Raw genomic sequence first — 20,381 nt, 5'->3', positions numbered from 1 at the left:
ATTCCGAATGATTTGTGGTATATGAGGCGGTGAGAAAAAGATGGCATTATATTTCACAGCATACTGAGCTTAGTTTACCTCAGTTCCTCCATGCCATTGAGTTGATTTTACAGTCCACTAGCTTCTGCTTCGATAGCCAATTCTATGAGCAGATCCACGGGAGTCCCATGGGATCTCCCCTCTCTCCGATATTGGCTGACATGGTCATGGAGGATCTAGAGACTCATTGTTTGAGTTTGTTGGAATTCGATGTTCGGATCTTCCACCGCTATGTAGACGACGTTTTCACCATAGTGCCGAAAGTGGCTATAAATGCCCTACTGGAAGCGTTCAATAGTTATCATCCGCGGTTGCATTTCACCTACGAAATTGAAGCTGACAATTCGTTGCCATTTCTGGATACCATTGTAATTAGGGATGGTGATAAATTAATCACTGATTGGTACAGGAAACCAACTTTCTCGGGGAGATACATTAACTACTTTTCTAACCATCCACTCAAATATAAAATCAATAGTATAAATAATTTAGTAGATCATGCTATTCTGTTGTCAGATGAGCGTTTCCATCACGCTAACATTAGTATTGTCAAGGATATCCTTATCAATAATAGCTTCCCGATTAAGTTGGTCAACAAACATATCAACAATAGATTGAGACAATTAAAAAATAGAATTGACACGAACACTAACAACGCTGAACGTGATAGCACATTTGATGTACGCAATTGCGTAGCAATCCCCTATACGTAAAAGGCTTAAGCGAGGGGATACGTGGTACTCTGGAGAGGGTCGGTTTCGGCGTGGTATATAAGATACCGAAAAAACTCAGTGCTGTCATCAGGAGGGGCAAGGACAGACTTGCGACAGAGAAAGAAACGAATGTAGTTTATAAAATTGATTGCGAGAACTGCGATGCTTCCTACATTGGGCAGACGAAGAGACATCTTGAGACGAGAGTTAAGGAACATTTTAATGACACCAAGAAACATGACAGCAACTTCTCTGTTGTGAGTAAGCATTGGATACAGAACGACCATAATTTCAAGTGGTCAGATCCGAAAATCCTGCATAAAGAACGTAATTTGAAAATGAGAGAGATCGCTGAAATGTTCTTTATAAAGAAACACAATAACACAATTAATCTAAAAAAGACACCGAGAACTTAAACACGGTATATGACAGTGTCATTATGTCCGTTTAATTGTTTATTTTTCCACCTTTAACTTTCCGGTACACCTTAATTCCTTCTTTGTCTGCTCAGTCTCCGAAGCACTCGCATACAAGTAACATGCCGCAACAGAGAATCTGTCACACGCTAACTTTTGAAATTACGAAACACGTAAGTCTTTATCGATCTTCGCTTTCTCTCCTCACATATTGTTGCTACACGTAAAATTCTCCACAGCTGTCATTTATGGCCATGCTGGAACATGCTCGTGAACGCAGGAATGTTTATTAATTAGGTGACGACGAGTCATTTTGATGATATAGGTATTGCTCATAATTTAACGTTTGTAATTGGATTATTCTATGTTTTATTTTTATTTCTTTTTATACATTGCATTATATTCTACTGTATCCCGTTTTGGACCGCACTTGAAAGGGCTCGAATCTTGAGCCGAAACGTAGTGCATACTTTGTACATATGGGCCAGTTAGTCGAGTAATAAATTAATAATTGCTGTTTAATCACTGGCGGACAAAGCTATTTTTCCATAACATAAAAGATAATTTGGATATTTTTATACGCAGAAATTTGTTACAAACAATTCCTTTCTAACTTTTTGTAGTGTTTGCCGTTTGTGGTATGTTTACATTTATTGCTGCTCAATTTTGGTTGGTAATCCTTGATGTCATTTTATCGAGAAACATATCTCAATCTCGTGATTTTATTATTACAACGGAATATTTCATCGATCAAGAAAAACATTTTTATTTAAACGTTTTGCATATATGTGCAGCTGTTTGCATAGGATGTACCGCGATAGTAGCGGTAGGTACAATGGTCGTAGCATATTTCCAACATACTTGCGGAATGTTTAGGATTTCAAGGTATAAAACAAATATAGAGAAAGCTACAAAAATTCTAATTATAAACAAAATTGTGTAATTATTTTGGATAAATCTAAAAATAAAATTTATTTTTAGAAGGCAAAAGATAAACTAATAGTACCTAAATAAACATATTTTTTATACAATTAAGAATTTTTAATTGACTATATACTGGCAATGATTATAATCGTGGCAACGATTATAATCGTCGTGACAAATCGTCACCGCGTTTCGACCAAGGATTCTGGTCATATTAAATTGATGTAATTTTAGATGCTTATAATATAAGCGTCTTAATTAAATAATAATATTTTTTATAGTTATCGTATTGAACGCATAATGAGAATCAGTGTGCTACAAAATATTACCTCAGAGAAAAAAATTTTGATATTTAAAGGAATAATATGTGTCATCGATATTCATCGGCAAGCTATGAAGTTAGTATCTATATAACATATATACAATACATAATCTACATAATATACAATATGTATATCATACAATAATATTTATTTATGTTTGAAGATTGTGTGAAATATTGATATCCAAATTTGAGATAATGTTATTCTGCTTAATAGCAATTGGAGTGCTTTCTTTGAGCCTCAATCTATTCCGAGTATGTATTAGTATTCTATAAACTCTCTACATTTAAACGATATGATATTTCATAATTTATCATTTAGTGCTAACAAACAACGTGTTTCTTGCCTGATGCTTCTGATTAAAATATGTCGCGTATAAATTATCTTTTACAAATATCACTCAAAATTTTTATTATTTAAACAACTTAGAATTAGCATATTCTATTATTTATATAGCTTAGCATTTGTGAGTAGACTGAAGCAATTTAATACAACATAAATGCAAATAACTCGATATGTCTGCGAAATTCGCAAATTAGATTTTTCAGATTAGTGCATCTGAAGATAACATCAAGGAATTTGTATTTTCCGTTGTATTCGTAACGTCGACCATTTTATACATGTTCATTGCTAACTATGTTGGGCAAGATATTATAGATCACACTAATCACGTATTCGTTACTGCGTAAAAGACTTTTTTATTATTATACACATACACATATATTTATGTGCACTTTATCTATCTCGAAAGTAAACAAGCACTTTACATATTTGTAAAACGTACATATACAAATATATGTATACTGAATGTTATTTATGTATTTTCTTTTCTTTTTTAAATTACTTTTTTTTAATTTAACGAAATTCAATTTCACAGGTACAGCGTTCAATGGTATCTAGCTCCCTTACAAATACAAAGAATGATCCTTTTTCTGTTGCAAAGAGGCGCCAAAAATTTTACTTTGGGTATTGGTGGATTATTTATTGGATCGTTAGAGTGTTTTGCGACGGTAAGAAAATCATATATCACGTGATACAATATATTTGATGTAACGTAATATAAATGAACATATACTCAACAATATCATTCTTTATAGCTGGTGAAGGCTTCGGTATCTTACTTTACTGTTATGTATTCTATACAATAATAAACCAAAAATAAAATCTAATTATATTACAATGTAAACAATATGCATAATTAATTAGAAATTCTTGATATATTTATTTCATATTTTGTTTAAAATTGAGATGTATATAATTTTGAGTAAACAGATTTATTGAAAATATTGTTTATAAAACATGAAACATATCAAATGTAATTACAGAGGTATAAAATTTCACACATAAAATTATTCAATCAAAGACGTTGATGCATATCACATATTCATAATGCATATTGGAGCAAATCACATATTATTATACTTTAAAATAAAATCGTGTTAGAAATTTAATTAACATTGCATTGCGTTTAAACTTGATTATCTCTGTTAGAAATATATTTGTCGAAACATATTACTTTTAGATAAATATAATTATTATTAGCATAAATATTTTTAAGACTTTAAATTTAAGTTTTTTGTTGGTACGACGGTGGAGTTATGAAGAACATAAAATACGTATTCTTACGCTTTGATAGAGAAGGAAAAGAGAATAATATTACCTTAAACAATAACTTGAACGTTTAATAATACATACTTGAGACTGAAGGGATGGACATTCTCCTTGCAGATAAAACTCTTACGATTGCACGAACAGGAATAAAGCGTGTAAAGGCATGAATTTCAAGTGCTAAATACGCATGCGCCACTCTTGTATTGTTCTCGCGGAAATAGTTCTTTCACGAGTAATTTTGTTATGAGAAATAGAACATCTGCTGAATTTCACTGGTATTAAATCGATTACTTAATCATAGCTTTTGTGAGAAATATTATTAAAATGCGAATGTTTCGATCTCACGATAGTGTCTCGTGCCGTCTTGCGTACGAACGACATTAGGAAAATTGCGTTAAAATTTATTCCAAAAGAGAGCAGCCATAGAATATCTGTTTAATGAATGCAAAAAGGAGGGAAGTAATCATGCCTTCGATATCTTCGCAGTCTTATTTTGGAGGTCGCAAAGAAATGATCTCTATCGAAGCACAATACTTTAGTCTTAATAAGATTCTCTTACTCGCTGTAGGGCTGTGGCCTTATCAACGAACGAAACTCGTACGTTTTCGGTTTATTTTCTTCCTGATTATTCTTACGACTGCTGTTTTGTTTCAAGTAAGACTATATTTCTTTTCTTAAATATTATTACTTTTAGATAAGTTATAAATTGTATATTTGATATAAGTTATACTTTTAGATAATTTATATCACATCTTTTATTATCATATACATAATTTAATATCATACTTTATATAAAATAGAAAATTATTATATGTATTAATTGTGTTACAATATGTTCCACTTCATCGTGTAACACTCTAACAGTATCTTTTGAAGAGTACAATTTCTATAAGAAGTCTTAGAAATATCAATGTTAATTATAAGCGATCAAAGCATTGATGATTACCCGTGATGATTACCGTGAGATTCATCTATTCAAATATAAAATTCAAAATTTTGTAATTTTAATAAACAAAGAAAAGAAGATTGATTAGCTGCAGAAAATGTAAACATTTGATTGAATATTTGTAATTTAAATCTTTTCCACTTAATAAAAATTTAGGAAGGACAATAATATATGTATATATTCATTTCTGCTTTTCGACAAAAACAAAATACGTTTTAACTTTATTTTTTCAATAAAAACAAACATTAGATTATTTAATAATTCACTACATCTAATAATTGTTTTTAAATAAACAATTAAATTTTTAATAATCTAAAATTTTTAATAATTTGCATGAAACGAGTAAACCCTGCCATTGATAATTAACTTGCTAATGTATAACTGATTGTTAAAATGTATACATGTACATAGAAGCAGTGTATATAAGAAACCAACATTGTATGTCAGCGGAACAGAGAAAATCAATATTACCTTAGGTATGAAGATCGATATTTAATGATAGGTGCGCGTACACGTGTAATCAGAATTGATATTGTAAAATTTAAAAAATACTAATATTAAGTAAAAAATTTCACTTAAGATTTAAAAAATACTATTTACTGATTTTAATTGCTTACTTTTTGAATATTCTTGTAATTCTGACTTTTATAATTTTCGTCTTTTATATTAAAATCTCTGTTCTATTTAAATATTGTACAATAGTTGCAAGACATCACGTACATAATTATTATTACCTTTTTTTTGTAAAATTATTATATACATATAAAGTAACAATTCTATAATTTAGAAGTTATAAAATGTATAAAAAACAAATTTCAAATACAAGCATTTTAATGAAATTATTGCTTGCAGTTCACCGCATTTTTAACTTCGAAATGTACTTCGGATCTCGTCGTCAAGATTCTGTCTGTCACGTTTTTCTTTGCTATCTTTATGATAAACTACATTTCTTTTGCTTTTAACATGAAAGCTGTAAGTTAACATTTTACAATACATGATTAAATTAATATCTGTGACAAATTTTTATACTCAACGATCTTTCTGAAAAAATATACACAAAGGTGGTATAAAAGTTACTGGATTGACAGGTAAAGAATTTATTGACGCAATTTCAGCATGTATACGATAAACTACAAGATGAATGTGAAAACACTATCATGGAAAAATATGGCTATAATGGAAAACGTTACACGGCTGTACTTACAAGTAAGATAATATTTTTAGATTTGCATTTGCTTATAGTTCTTCTTGTTTATACGTGCAAGCTAAGACTTCAGTGGAAGACAAATTAATCTTGACAAATAACAATAATTTATCTGCACACATATGTATGATACATCACTCCATTAAAATACATGTTGTACATATATATTGGGAGAGAAATAATGATTTTTGGATTAAAGATATTTAAATATGAAGAATAAAATTTCAACGTGTAGAATTATGAGTTGAATAATAGTAGAAGCCGATTATAATTGAGTTTGATGAAATATAAAATTTGAGATAGAATATACATATATACGTAAAGCAATATTTTAAGATATTATATGACAGAAAATTATACAAGTTACTTTCGAACATTCTTTAGTATTTGGCGTTTGCAGTGTATTTACTTTTACTGCTGCTGAATTTTTATCGAGTACTTTTGATGTTTTGCCAATAAATGTTTCTCAAGCACGTCAAATGCAATTCATAACGGAATACTTCGTCGATCAAGAAAGATATTTCTCTTTAATTCTATTACATATCAACGTAGCATTTTGCATAGGACTGTTTATAATAATAGCTGGAGGAACAATGCTTATTGTGTATCTCCAACTTACATGTGGAATGTTTAGAATCTCCAGGTATGCCAGAAATATAGAAATGATTACAAAAATTCAAATTATAAAGGAAATTATATTATTATTATGAATAGAAATTTTGTTTGTTACCTTAAATTATAAATTAAACAAAAGGAATTGTTATATTTCGAAAAAAGGATCTGAAAATAAAGTTTATCTTGTAAAAACAAAGAAAGTATATGTACTCGATAAATATGTTATTTATAGTTATCGTATTGAACGTGTAATGAGAATCAATATGCTGAAAAACATTAGTAAGAAGAATGAGAAAGTCATATTCGAAGGGATAATTTGTGCTATAGATATGCATCGGCAAGCTATAAAGTTAGTATGCAAGAATTATACATATAAGTCATATAATAATATTTACTTGTGTTTAAAGATTGTCTGAACTCTTGGTATCTAAATTTGAGACAATGCTATTCTGTCTAATAGCAGTCGGAGTGGTCTCTTTGAGCCTTAATCTCTTCCAAGTAAGTCTCGATAAATCTTTATTTGGAAAGGGTGTTTAATATTCCATAATGTAGTTCTATAACAAGAGAGAATGTACTTTTATTAATAACTTTAATTAATTGATATTTATAATTAATTCTACGTATAAATCTGTTTTTTTTTCTTCAATTACATGTGTGTGAGTCAGAATTCCGGTTATAATGAGATAACTTACCATGTAAAAAATAACAGATGAAACGTAGGTAGAAAATTCTTTCTCTTCTCTCCGTAATACCTACTCTCTATAATAATCGTATTTTAGATTTCTCAGATTGGTTCATCTCAAGATAATGTCAAAGAATTATTATTTCCCTTTTTATTCGTAACAATTTGTATTTTATACATGTTCCTAGCCAACTATGCCGGGCAGAACGTTATTGATCATACTAATTACGTATTTGTTACTGCGTAAGAAAATTTTATTATATAGAATATTATATATATATTATATGTGCGTACACATAAGCAATTTGTGCATATTTATATTAAAAATAAAGATAAATATCTTATTTATAGAATGATTAGAGTGTATGTGTTAATTATTATTCTCGTTATTATTATTAAATATATTTTTTTCTTTTTCAAACTCCCAATTTTTGTTCGTATAATTTCGCAGGTACAGCGTTCAGTGGTATATGACTCCCTTATACATACAAAAAACGATACTGTTTCTATTGCAAAGAGTCACCAAAAAATTCACTTTGAGTCTCAAAGGACTATTTGACGGATCGTTCGAATGTTTCGCTACGGTAAAAAAAATATATATATCGTATATCAGAATTTACTTAAGATAGCATACGATAAATGTGGGTTAAATGATATAATCTATTGCAGCTGGTGAAGGCTTCGATATCTTACTTTGCTGTTATATATTCGATACAATAAAAAAGACTGAAAAAATGAATCTAATAGCATGGTATATGTATAATTAATTAAAATGTAACAATATATATATTACTTATTATATTATTTATATTATTGAAAAAGTAAAAAAACCTTACTTTTGAACATGTAGTTTAGCTGGAGATTTCGCTCAAGCAAAACATGGAAAATAATAGTATATTGTGCACCAAGGGGAGAAAGTTGCGTTTTTCAGACGAGTGTGAAGTTTGCCGCCCGAGCCGAAAGCGAGGGCGGCAAATCACACGAGTCTGAAAAAGCTTTCGACCCGAGGTGCACACGATATTTTTCACAACAACAGCATTTTACGGAAATGCTCGACTTCCATGCTTAGAGAGGGGCGAGAGTGGCCAATTTCACGCCAGGGGTTACTTTCCTCCCTACGGAAGAAAATTGATACTTTCGGCCCGCTATACCAGATGGAAGGTATCAATTTTCTTCCCTACGGAGGAAAGTAAGCCCTGGCGTGAAATTGGCCATTTTCGCCCCTTTCTACAGGCATGGAAAGTCAAACTTTCCGTGGAGGTGTTGTGAAAAAATTATTTAATCTAAAATATTACTTTGTTAGGCTTTTGCAAAAGGACTTAAAAATGAAAATAATGTATGTATACATGTCGCATTCTTTAAATATATAAAATATAAGAACAATTAATTTTGTACTGTATTTTCGATAATTAATTTTCTATAAGCAATGTTTATAATGATACGCGTCAGCCATAACAAAATAATTTATGCTAATTTAGTTTATACATATATACTAGCATTTACAATTTTTTAAAATGTTCTTTTCATAAATGACATGAATTGTATGTGCAGTAAAGAAAAATACAAAAAGGTACAAAACATATAACTATTTCTATTGTGATATTATCTGCTTGTGACATGCGACAACACGAACTTTATAAAAACGTGTCGATATATTTCAAATTGATAACTTACTCTCTTTTAAACGTCAAACATATAGATATATAGTAATGTGTAAATGTGTAAAGTCCCAGCAACAACCGAAAACAACATCTCTTCACGAAAGTCCTTTTTTGTTCATTTTTATGGGAAGAAGACATCTGGGTCCGTCCCGTTTCACGCATATGTGCGCATTTATCTATAGCATACGTAACGTTTACTATAGAAAATGCGCGCATATGCGTGAAACGGAACGGACCCCTGTTGTATTCCCCTATGCGTCGCATCGATCGCTTAATCATAGACCTCTTCGAAGGTAAAAATTGCAAAATTGTAAGTGTTTGAATTTCCTCATAATGTTCTTTAATGGTTACTATTAGTTTAATGGTAAAATTTACGCTAAAAGAAGGAATATCAATCGATCGTTCGAAAAGAGGGGATAAACGGAATGTCCCCGACATCTTCGCAGTCACATGTGTTTCGATGCTCGAAGAGATGATCAGCGCGAAGGATCGGTACTTTAGTCTCAATCGGATTCTTTTGCTCGCGATTGGCTTGTGGCCTTAATAAACAATCCAAACTTGTTCAATTGCAACTGACTTTGCATTATGGAATTCTGGGAAGTTTTATTATATTTCAAGTAAGTCAATATATTTTAGTAGTTTTTTACGAGAAATGTTCTTATTTAATAATAATAATAATAATGTATTAATTATTAATTAATTACCACATTGCTATTGATAGCAACTTGTCTCACATTTAAATTTATATGTATAATTATAATACATATATATATATATATATATATATATATATTAAAATAGTATTGTATATTTTTATTATATACTTACTCTGTGATGTAAGTATGATTATACATACATTGCGCTTTTTGTTCAACTATTCCGCGTAGAAAAGCAATTGATAATTTAAATTTTTCTATTTGTTGACAAGCAAAATATTCCTTTAATACAAATAATTCAGCAAAATCATTTCCCATAGTTTACAACATTTGCGACCACAAAATGCGATCTGCAATTAGTTATTGAAATTCTCTCTGTCACAACCGTCTTTTTTAACTTCGTGATAACATACTTCTCGTTCCACTTTAACATGGATTTTGTAAGTGATAAGAATTATTCTTTATTTGAACAAATGCGTGTCGTATACAGTGTGTTGATACAGCTCGTATCAACTTTCAAGTAAAAAGTAGCATAGAAAATTATTGTATGATGACAGGTAAAATATTTATTAGATCTACTTCAACACACTTACAACGATCTAAAAGAAGAAGGAGAAATTGCCATTATAGAAAAATACTGGAGCGTTGCTAAACGTTATACTGAAGCACTTACGCTTAAGACAATCTCTCAGTTTTTCATTACTCATCAGGAAATATGCAGGTTTTATTTAAATTCAAATACTGTTTCTATTAATTAAATGACATGACGACATATTCGCGGTTGTAGAGTATTGTGCCTCAAATTTCGTAATTGTATTTTTAAATTGACAACATAAACGGCAAAAGCACATTGCTTTTTTAAGCAATTAATTTACCGATAATAAAGCAATGCGCACATGCATGTATATGCGAGCATGGAATTTAAAGTAGCCATGTATAGCCATGTATATTGGACGATATATCATGGAAGGTTGGAAGGTTAAATTGGAAGATTAAATAAAAAAAAAATTAGAATATGCAATAATATTTAAAAACATTAATTAATAATTTTTTTTTACTATTGTTTTTTAAATTGTTCTTTAGTGCTCGTTGTCTTCAGCGTGATTTCTTTTATCCTTACACCATTTTTGCCATACGTATGCGATATTATATTCTCTGCAAACGCGTCCCGACCAAATCCATCATTACAGATCGTCACAGAGTACTTTATCGATCAAGAAAGATGTTTTTATTTAATTATATTGCATACGGATGCAGCATTCTGCATAGGAGGGCTTGCAATAGTAGCGATAGGAACAATGTTCATATTATATATGCAACATTCCAAGCAGCATTTTTCGGTTAACTTTCCGACTAAGGACTACTTTTCTACTAATCACAACGTTGTAAGCGGTCCAAAAAAGTTATAAAATGTAACTTATAATTAAAAGATAATACTAACGTTTTTTGGACGTTGTCTTAACGTTAAAATTACGACGTGCTTTTTTTATCATTTCCCCAACGTCAAATTTGAAACAGTTTAAGTCCTATTACCAGACGTTAAGATATTTAACGTTCGCCTGACGTTATACTCTGCACTACACTTTTCGAGCGACTTCAATACGTAATTCCCAACGTAAACCAACGTTTTGTTATCAAACGTTGTAAAACGCTAACGTTGTGAAACGTCGCCTGTGGTCATTTCTGACTGACGTTAAGAAATCGCGAGAAATGGTAACAAATTCTGCCTAAAAAAGAGTAGAGATATAAGTGTAAATCCGACTTACGCTTAACGCTATACCATAACCATAACCTAGATCACCATAGATGGTATTGCATAGGTCGGATTTGGTTAAGATATACGACGCATTCGCAAATCTAGTATAGAATTTTCAACTAATCGATACTTTATCGACATGTTAAGTCAGTTTGGCGACCTTGTTAAGACTTTTAGTCAATATAGGTACAATTTTGCCTACAGTGGTATACTACTTAGTTTGCAAAAGTCTGAAAAAGTTTATTATTTTATACGAGAAGACAAATCTTAGTAGAATTTATCGCACCTTTTACTACGTAAAGTTTGATATAGTGTGGAACGCTGACTTCGCCATTTTCATTCCTCAAAGAGGAAGGCAAATAATCCGCCATTTTCCAGTATATTTAGATTTATATTTTTTAACGCACTTTATTAACAATTTAAAGCATTTATATAATATCTGTTGTTAAAGTTTTGACAACATGTTTATTTTAAAAGTAATTTTGATAAAAAAAATAAAAATCTACATTTTGAAAATTTTAGTTATTTAATAGAATATTTAATAAATTGGAATATTTTAGAAGGGATTCGTCTAATTTCGACCTATTATTTCCACATTTATCAATAAAGTGGGTTTCGGTATAAATTTTCAGTGCTGGGTTCGTGTATTTATGGCAAAATTACAATAGTATCAAAGACTGCGCAAACTATATTTTTCCTCTAAAGCCATTTTATTTGTGCCAAATTGATAAGTACGTATTATGATACATTTATTACACCAATGCCGTCATATGGTTTGAATGGAAGCACGAAAACTACACGTAATATTACGTTGTGAAAAAATAACCTCAGGTCTAGCAGTACAAAGTTTACAAAAATTACTTACACCAACGTTAAAACTGGTGGAAAAAATGTAACCTCAATTTAACTTATATAAGTCGGATCCCAATGTTGGTACAACCTAAATTTGATTCCCCAAATTAGTACAAAAGAGGGTTGAAACGACGTAGCGAAAACGTTGGATACCAACGTTAAGTGTGTTTATCTTAACGTCGGGCGGACGTCAAAATGCTGCTTGGGATGTCTGCGGAATGTTAAAGATTACCACACGGAAAAAACAGTATGGTTGACTCACACATAAATCTGGTTGTGCCAACCAGATTCAATAGTAAAATACGGAACAACCAGTTATGTGTTTGCTGCAGTCACAGAGCAATTGTTGAGTGACTATTGTTGCAGCAGTGACGATACCTGGTTGCTGCAACCAACCTATTTTCTTGATATTTCTTGATACTTCAACTACAAATATTGTTATGGCAACTACACCATTTGGTTGGCTTAGATAATATGTCTTGATGTAGTATAAAAGTATAAATCCCTATCACACCTTAATTACAACCATATTGTAAATACGATATGGTTATGTAAATATGAAACTGTCGTACCTTATTGGATTATTTGAAGGTATGCATGATTAAAAGTCGGTTTAGACATAACCGTGCCATACCCGTACCGTATCCGTACCGTGCACGGACAGAAAAATTAGACAAGGATGGAGACAATAGAAATCCTTGTCTAATTTTTCTGTCCGTGCACGGTACGGATACGGTACGGGTATGACACGGTTATGTCTGAATCGACCTTTAATCATACATACCTTCAAATAATCCAATAAGGTACGACAGTTTCATACGTTGCAACGCAATTTTGCAACGCTCATCCATAAGGACGAAATAGAAAATGATAGAAACTGATAAATAAGTTGACCCGACGAACTCCTCAGTCAGCACGATATGTATACACTCTTGCACTTATATTTGACACTTTTCACCGTACTTATTTCACTTATATTCACCAGTCTTTGTATCAGCGATACTAGATAATGCGCTCTATAAACACGTTGCAACGCGTGCAGAGAAACGCGACTCATGACTCACTACGCGCTAGAAAATGTATGCGCGGGGCATAGCGAGTCGCTTTTGTTTTCTGACATCGCTGCCTCATCCCGATTGACGCAACTATACGGATAGATAGTCCATCCAAGTTCTGGTTGTGGCAACCAAATTCCGCGCAACTACATTCATGTAGTTGACATATAAAAGTAAATAAGTCACATCAACCATACACATAATTGTTACTCAAAGATAACTAGGTGATGCAGCTAGGTTGCTTACAACTAAATTTTTCTGGTTGTGTGCATCATATCATTTTTTTCCGTGCAGGTAAGAAAATTAATGGTAAGAAGATTACTTAAATTTGTGTCGTAAATATTTGTTACGTCGCATCAAATCAAATGTGAAACTGTGCTGGTTTTATATTAGGATTTATTTTAAAATTTTTGCACGTGGTAATGTGACAAACTCACACATTATGCGAATGTAAATTATTATACAATTATAGTTAACATTTCAGTTATTTATAGTTATCGTATGGAGCGGATCATGACAATCGGTATTACACGAATGAGCGGCACGAAAAGTGCGAGTTTGATTCACAAGAGCATAATTTATGCCGTAGATATGCATCGCAAAGCTTTAAAGTATGGTGGTCATTAAACAGATGCACAGGATGTATCGTAATATCTGGAATTTAATTCAGATATAAGTTCTTACTGACGTCAATATTTCTTTCAGAAAAAAATATCAATTTATTGATATTTCTTAAGTTATAAATAATTTAAAACGTGTGACTCTTGCGATATAAATTTATAATAATTGTATGAATTAATTTTAAATTAATACCTACATAATTAAATTTTACTCAATTTTATGTGTAAATCTTTTTTCAAAAACTTTTATTAGAAACTTTATCTACACGGAGAAAAAGTTACGGTTGCTACAACAGAATAATAATGTTAATTTTCGCCCATCCATACAAAAGGGTTATGGAAACCATGGTACTCTGGAAGTGACCTATATGGTTGCCCTAACCTTAGTGAGGGTAGCTACTATATGGATGTTGCAACCATAATATATGGATGTTACAACCATAATGATTATGTGTAGGTACTAATGCTAAATATAAAAAAATTATTTATTTCGAAATTTTATTACTATTTTTCAACTAAATTTGTTTCTTAAGATGCAGTCTATGATTATAAATATTTTCTCGTATTTGAAAAAATACACTTACCTTGGTGGGATTCGAACTCGGGACCTCTGGATCGTGAGCCAACTACCTTACGTGGTAGACTACTTCTTAATTTAATGTAAGTGTTATATATAGTCTACATATGTCATAATCAGCGCAAATATATAATTTTTCAAAAATCATCTTAAGAAACAAATTCAGTTTAAAAAGAGTAATAAAATTTTAAATTGGATATATGATATAATATTTCTTAATGTCGGGTGAATGTCAGAAACCAGTGTCGGCTCATTACGAAATTTTGTGTTCGTAAATATATTTATGAAAAAAGTATATTTATAAAGTTAAAACATCCTTATCAAATCCTTATCAAATCTACTTTATTCTATGCAGAAATTCTTTTGCGCGCGCAATGGAACTAAACTCTCAATCAGTGATTCAGTGCTGTACCGTGCAGCTATATCTTATGGATCTCTCAACCATAATATTTGTGCTGCAGACCACATAAGAGAGATAGCAATAATCCTTTGGTTGAGGCAACCATATACGAGGGTATTGTAACCGAATGTCACGTATCGTAAGAACTACGGTTATGAAAACTGTATAAATGAGTATATCTTAACAGCTACATTCAATGTAATATCAATTTAACTTGAATTCACATACATTTCTTTTTCAATCATAGAGAATGTTGTTGTAACAACCGTAGCAATTTTCTCCGTGTAGCTATATTATTTTAACTTAAACATTGACATTTAATATCGGAAAAAAGGTGATTAAAAAAAAAAACAGCGTTAGCGTCAAATGGAAATCGCACTCGGAAATGGCCAAAGAATTTATCTCTGAGATTATTTCTGCATGTTACGATACATATTGTACAGCTACTAATATCTATTCCTTCACGGAAAAAAATGATATGATGCACACAACCAGAAAAATTTAGGGCAACCATATAGGTCACTTCCAGAGTACTATGGTTTCCATAACCCTTTTGTATGGATGGGCGAAAATTAACATTATTATTCTGTTGTAGCAACCGTAACTTTTTCTCCGTGTAGATAAAGTTTCTAATAAAAGTTTTTGAAAAAAGATTTACACATAAAATTGAGTAAAATTTAATTATGTAGGTATTAATTTAAAATTAATTCATACAATTATTATAAATTTATATCGCAAGAGTCACACGTTTTAAATTATTTATAACTTAAGAAATATCAATAAATTGATATTTTTTTCTGAAAGAAATATTGACGTCAGTAAGAACTTATATCTGAATTAAATTCCAGATATTACGATACATCCTGTGCATCTGTTTAATGACCACCATACTTTAAAGCTTTGCGATGCATATCTACGGCATAAATTATGCTCTTGTGAATCAAACTCGCACTTTTCGTGCCGCTCATTCGTGTAATACCGATTGTCATGATCCGCTCCATACGATAACTGTAAATAACTGAAATGTTAACTATAATTGTATAATAATTTACATTCGCATAATGTGTGAGTTTGTCACATTACCACGTGCAAAAATTTTAAAATAAATCCTAATATAAAACCAGCACAGTTTCACATTTGATTTGATGCGACGTAACAAATATTTACGACACAAATTTAAGTAATCTTCTTACCATTAATTTTCTTACCTGCACGGAAAAAAATGATATGATGCACACAACCAGAAAAATTTAGTTGTAAGCAACCTAGCTGCATCACCTAGTTATCTTTGAGTAACAATTATGTGTATGGTTGATGTGACTTATTTACTTTTATATGTCAACTACATGAATGTAGTTGCGCGGAATTTGGTTGCCACAACCAGAACTTGGATGGACTATCTATCCGTATAGTTGCGTCAATCGGGATGAGGCAGCGATGTCAGAAAACAAAAGCGACTCGCTATGCCCCGCGCATACATTTTCTAGCGCGTAGTGAGTCATGAGTCGCGTTTCTCTGCACGCGTTGCAACGTGTTTATAGAGCGCATTATCTAGTATCGCTGATACAAAGACTGGTGAATATAAGTGAAATAAGTACGGTGAAAAGTGTCAAATATAAGTGCAAGAGTGTATACATATCGTGCTGACTGAGGAGTTCGTCGGGTCAACTTATTTATCAGTTTCTATCATTTTCTATTTCGTCCTTATGGATGAGCGTTGCAAAATTGCGTTGCAACGTATGAAACTGTCGTACCTTATTGGATTATTTGAAGGTATGTATGATTAAAGGTCGATTCAGACATAACCGTGTCATACCCGTACCGTATCCGTACCGTGCACGGACAGAAAAATTAGACAAGGATTTCTATTGTCTCCATCCTTGTCTAATTTTTCTGTCCGTGCACGGTACGGATACGGTACGGGTATGGCACGGTTATGTCTAAACCGACTTTTAATCATGCATACCTTCAAATAATCCAATAAGGTACGACAGTTTCATATTTACATAACCATATCGTATTTACAATATGGTTGTAATTAAGGTGTGATAGGGATTTATACTTTTATACTACATCAAGACATATTATCTAAGCCAACCAAATGGTGTAGTTGCCATAACAATATTTGTAGTTGAAGTATCAAGAAATATCAAGAAAATAGGTTGGTTGCAGCAACCAGGTATCGTCACTGCTGCAACAATAGTCACTCAACAATTGCTCTGTGACTGCAGCAAACACATAACTGGTTGTTCCGTATTTTACTATTGAATCTGGTTGGCACAACCAGATTTATGTGTGAGTCAACCATACTGTTTTTTCCGTGTTCTTAAAGGATACTCAAAACTTTTCTATCTTCATTTAACATAACGTTCTTCGTTTTAATATTGAATGGATTGCTTTACGCGAGCCTCAATCTTTATCGAGTAAGTTTGGTTTTCTATTTTTAAACTTTCAAGTAAATAGCTCGCATTTTAGATTTTTCGAGAGATATCATCTGGACAAATTAGCGGGAAAGTGTTACAGTCCTTAATATATGTAAATATGTATTATTTATATACTTTCCTGTGCAACGATATTTCGCAACAACTTATGGATGAAAACAATGGCATATTTGCTACAGTGTAAGAAATATTCTCATGTGATACGCAAGAGTCAAAATTTGTGCAATAAACACACACACACACAAGCTGGAATTAATAAATACAAAATACGATACAAAATTCATACAAAGCTAAAGCTAAAATAATTCGTAAGATAACTATGCGTTATAATATTTATAAGAGAGAATTAATTTATAATTTTATAATTTTATAATTTTTATAAGAGAGAATTAATTTAAATTATAATAAATTATTTTATCATCATAGAATTATTGATATTGATCGCATTTAATCGTCATTTCATATAGATACAACGTTCAATGGTATATGGCTCCCTTACATATACAGAAGTTAATATTGTTCCTATTGCAAAGGGGCAATAAAACTTTACAGATATTTGTTGGCGGAATGATTAAAGGGTCCTTAGAATGCTTTGTCACGGTAATTATATCCAATATATATTCGATATAATATATTTCAAACGTTTGAAAAAGATATCTTTTATTGCAGCTGGCCAGCGCATCAATATCTTACTTCACATTTATTTATTATACGAATCAATAATCATGCCAATTTATAGCACTGCATAATCCCTAGACAGATTAAATATAAAGTATGCAATATTAATGATAATATTGCAATGCATTGTACAAATATTAAGCGGACAGAACGTGGGCTTTAATACAGTCAAATTAATGGAAAAGAGGCATCCTTTTTATTCTATTACAATTTCAAAATATAGTAACCTACAATGTTTAGGCTAATTACGAGGAAATTTGGATACAGTAATAGCACGTTAACTTGCTTATGAGATGTTTATCGCATACTCCCTTGTTGCAAGTAGTTGTCCTTTTGCCTTCCATTCAATTCGCGGCAAACATAATAGTTGCCGACAACTGCAACACGTCCAGCAGACTGATTCTGTAACCTTTAACGACGCTTTCGTTATCGATATATTATCGTTGCGCAAATATTATACATGGTAAAAAAGCAGCGCAACGACAATATAATGATAAACGAAACTGTCGTTAAGAGTTACAAAATCAGCCCGCAGTTGAGTCACGTCTTTGGCCAGTAAAACCTACATATGCTAGGGGATGTATTTCATGTCCAAGAACGTTTTCTACATAGCGTATTAGTATAGTATTAGTATATTGTGCACCAAGGGGAGAAAGCTGCGTTTTTCAGATGAGTGTGAAGTTTGCCATTCTCCACTTCGGCTCGGGCGGCAATTACACGAGTCTGAAAAAATTTTCGACCCGTGGTGCACACGATATTTTTCACAACACTTTTACGGAAATGTTCGACTTTTAATTGCCTGTAGAGCGTGGTAAAAGTGGCCAATTTTCACGCCGGGCTTACTTTCCTCCCTAGGGAAGAAAATTGATACTTTCTGCCCGCCATACGGGTCTGACGGGGCAGAAAGTATCAATTTTCTTCCCTGGGGAGGAAAGTAAGCCCTGGCGTGCAATTGGTCACTTTCGCCCTGCTCTATAGGCATGGAAAGACTTTCCGTGGAGGTGTTGTAAAAAAAATGATTTTCCTACTATAATGCGAGATTTTGGGCGCGTGCTTCAATGTTTGGGCTGCAAAGACCTGCAAAATAAATCGTAGGTCACTGGCGCTTTTCTATAATGTCATCGACACTGCAGCACTAGCAGCGTACATCATATACAGAGTGTTAAAAAAAGGTGGTACTAAATATTAGGAGTATGTAGTACTCATAAAAATAAACCAAAAAGTCTTAATAAGCATTACTCCAAATTTATTTTCGAGTTATAAAGCATTTTCTGCTGTAATAAATAAAAAATAAATTTAGATGTTCGATGTGCTCTCCGTTCATTTCAACACATAATTTGACACGCTTTGTCATTGAAGATCGAACACATTCAAAAATTCCAAATTTAATTTGTATTTGTTAACAAGAGTTTTCAATTTTCTATATCAGTTCATCCAATGTGTCAACTGATGTGGTGTACATCATGCTCTTCAAATGTTCCGAGCGAGATAACCATTCAACTGAACCACCACGTCCTATCCACTTTTCTTGAAAACAATTATCTGTCATACATGAAATGGATGTTAGTCATTTCAGAATTTGTGTAAAAATTAGTTATTTTTCAGAAGACTTCGTTTCAATGCTGAACAATACAAGGGTAAGTAATCAATGTGCAATGATAATAGATGGCCATTCGCAAGCGTTCGTGGACAAACTGACACAGAGAATTGAAAACTGTCACGTCGACGATACTGATTATTCGTCGACCTTGGAAGTGAAGGATGAGTGTACGAGCGGTTGCATGTAAGTAAATACGTTATAAAATGCATACTCGTGAAATAAATGGAGAATACATCGAATGCTTCATAACTCAGAAATAAATTGTTTTGGAGTACTGCTTATTAAGACTTTTTAGTTTTATTTCATAAGTACTACTTGTTCTTAAATTTCAATACTAACGTTATTAAACAGCCTGTATAGAACATAATCCAAGATTCTTTTTAACAGACAAACACAGAAAATTCTCATGAGCTCCTGAACTCTGCAGATCTTACTTCACATTTATTTATTACTAGCTGGTTACCCGGGCTTCGCCCGGGAGTCGTTTTTCTTAAAACGACTTCATTTATGTTTCAATATCCTTATTGCGGACAAACATAAAGAGTGTTCATAGATTAAACATGTCGTAACCAATCTTTTTCTACTCGGTCAATTATTTCCCGAAAAATTGAA

General features: G+C 31.9%; 3 protein-coding genes and 1 pseudogene across 3 annotated transcripts; all 4 read left to right on the top strand.

Annotated features, from left to right (window-relative positions):
- The first annotated feature begins 200 nt into the window (after window positions 1-200).
- Window positions 201-1,168, top strand: LOC139781046 (uncharacterized). The gene is made up of 2 exons (XM_071719856.1): window positions 201-442; window positions 736-1,168. Exons 1-2 carry the CDS (start codon window positions 201-203, stop codon window positions 1,166-1,168), a joined length of 675 nt encoding a protein of 224 aa, XP_071575957.1.
- A 568-nt stretch (window positions 1,169-1,736) lies between these two features.
- Window positions 1,737-3,603, top strand: LOC139781056 (uncharacterized). Its single transcript, XM_071719870.1, has 6 exons — window positions 1,737-2,053; window positions 2,374-2,490; window positions 2,579-2,669; window positions 2,955-3,100; window positions 3,293-3,425; window positions 3,513-3,603. The coding sequence occupies exons 1-6, from the start codon at window positions 1,809-1,811 to the stop codon at window positions 3,561-3,563; spliced, it is 783 nt and encodes a 260-aa protein (XP_071575971.1). The 5' UTR covers window positions 1,737-1,808; the 3' UTR covers window positions 3,564-3,603.
- A 933-nt stretch (window positions 3,604-4,536) lies between these two features.
- LOC139781055 (uncharacterized) lies at window positions 4,537-8,272 on the top strand. The gene is made up of 9 exons (XM_071719867.1): window positions 4,537-4,680; window positions 5,825-5,944; window positions 6,061-6,178; window positions 6,561-6,819; window positions 7,024-7,140; window positions 7,199-7,289; window positions 7,580-7,716; window positions 7,925-8,057; window positions 8,143-8,272. The coding sequence occupies exons 1-9, from the start codon at window positions 4,537-4,539 to the stop codon at window positions 8,191-8,193; spliced, it is 1,170 nt and encodes a 389-aa protein (XP_071575968.1). The 3' UTR covers window positions 8,194-8,272.
- A 1,334-nt stretch (window positions 8,273-9,606) lies between these two features.
- LOC139781057 (uncharacterized) lies at window positions 9,607-18,214 on the top strand (annotated as a pseudogene).
- The last annotated feature ends 2,167 nt before the right edge of the window (window positions 18,215-20,381 follow it).

Source organism: Temnothorax nylanderi, unplaced genomic scaffold (genome assembly GCF_030848795.1).
Source record: "Temnothorax nylanderi isolate EJ_2023f unplaced genomic scaffold, tnyl_v1.0 TNYL_tig0313_pilon, whole genome shotgun sequence".
In the NCBI taxonomy this organism is placed as follows: Eukaryota; Metazoa; Arthropoda; class Insecta; order Hymenoptera; family Formicidae; genus Temnothorax; species Temnothorax nylanderi.
The sequence above is the reverse complement of the archived record's forward strand: the minus strand, read 5'-3'. Positions and strand labels throughout refer to the sequence as shown.

Coding starts and splice junctions, on each gene's coding strand:
- LOC139781046 (XM_071719856.1), top strand. CDS start 201: ATGGTCATGGAGGATCTAGAGACTCATTGTTTGAGTTTGTTGGAATTC. Junction 443..735: donor GATAAATTAATCACTGATTG/GTACAGGAAACC, acceptor GCAATTGCGTAG/CAATCCCCTATACGTAAAAG.
- LOC139781055 (XM_071719867.1), top strand. CDS start 4,537: ATGATCTCTATCGAAGCACAATACTTTAGTCTTAATAAGATTCTCTTA. Junction 7,290..7,579: donor TGAGCCTTAATCTCTTCCAA/GTAAGTCTCGAT, acceptor TAGATTTCTCAG/ATTGGTTCATCTCAAGATAA. Junction 7,717..7,924: donor AATTACGTATTTGTTACTGC/GTAAGAAAATTT, acceptor ATAATTTCGCAG/GTACAGCGTTCAGTGGTATA.
- LOC139781056 (XM_071719870.1), top strand. CDS start 1,809: ATGTTTACATTTATTGCTGCTCAATTTTGGTTGGTAATCCTTGATGTC. Junction 2,054..2,373: donor GGAATGTTTAGGATTTCAAG/GTATAAAACAAA, acceptor TATTTTTTATAG/TTATCGTATTGAACGCATAA. Junction 2,670..2,954: donor TGAGCCTCAATCTATTCCGA/GTATGTATTAGT, acceptor TTCGCAAATTAG/ATTTTTCAGATTAGTGCATC.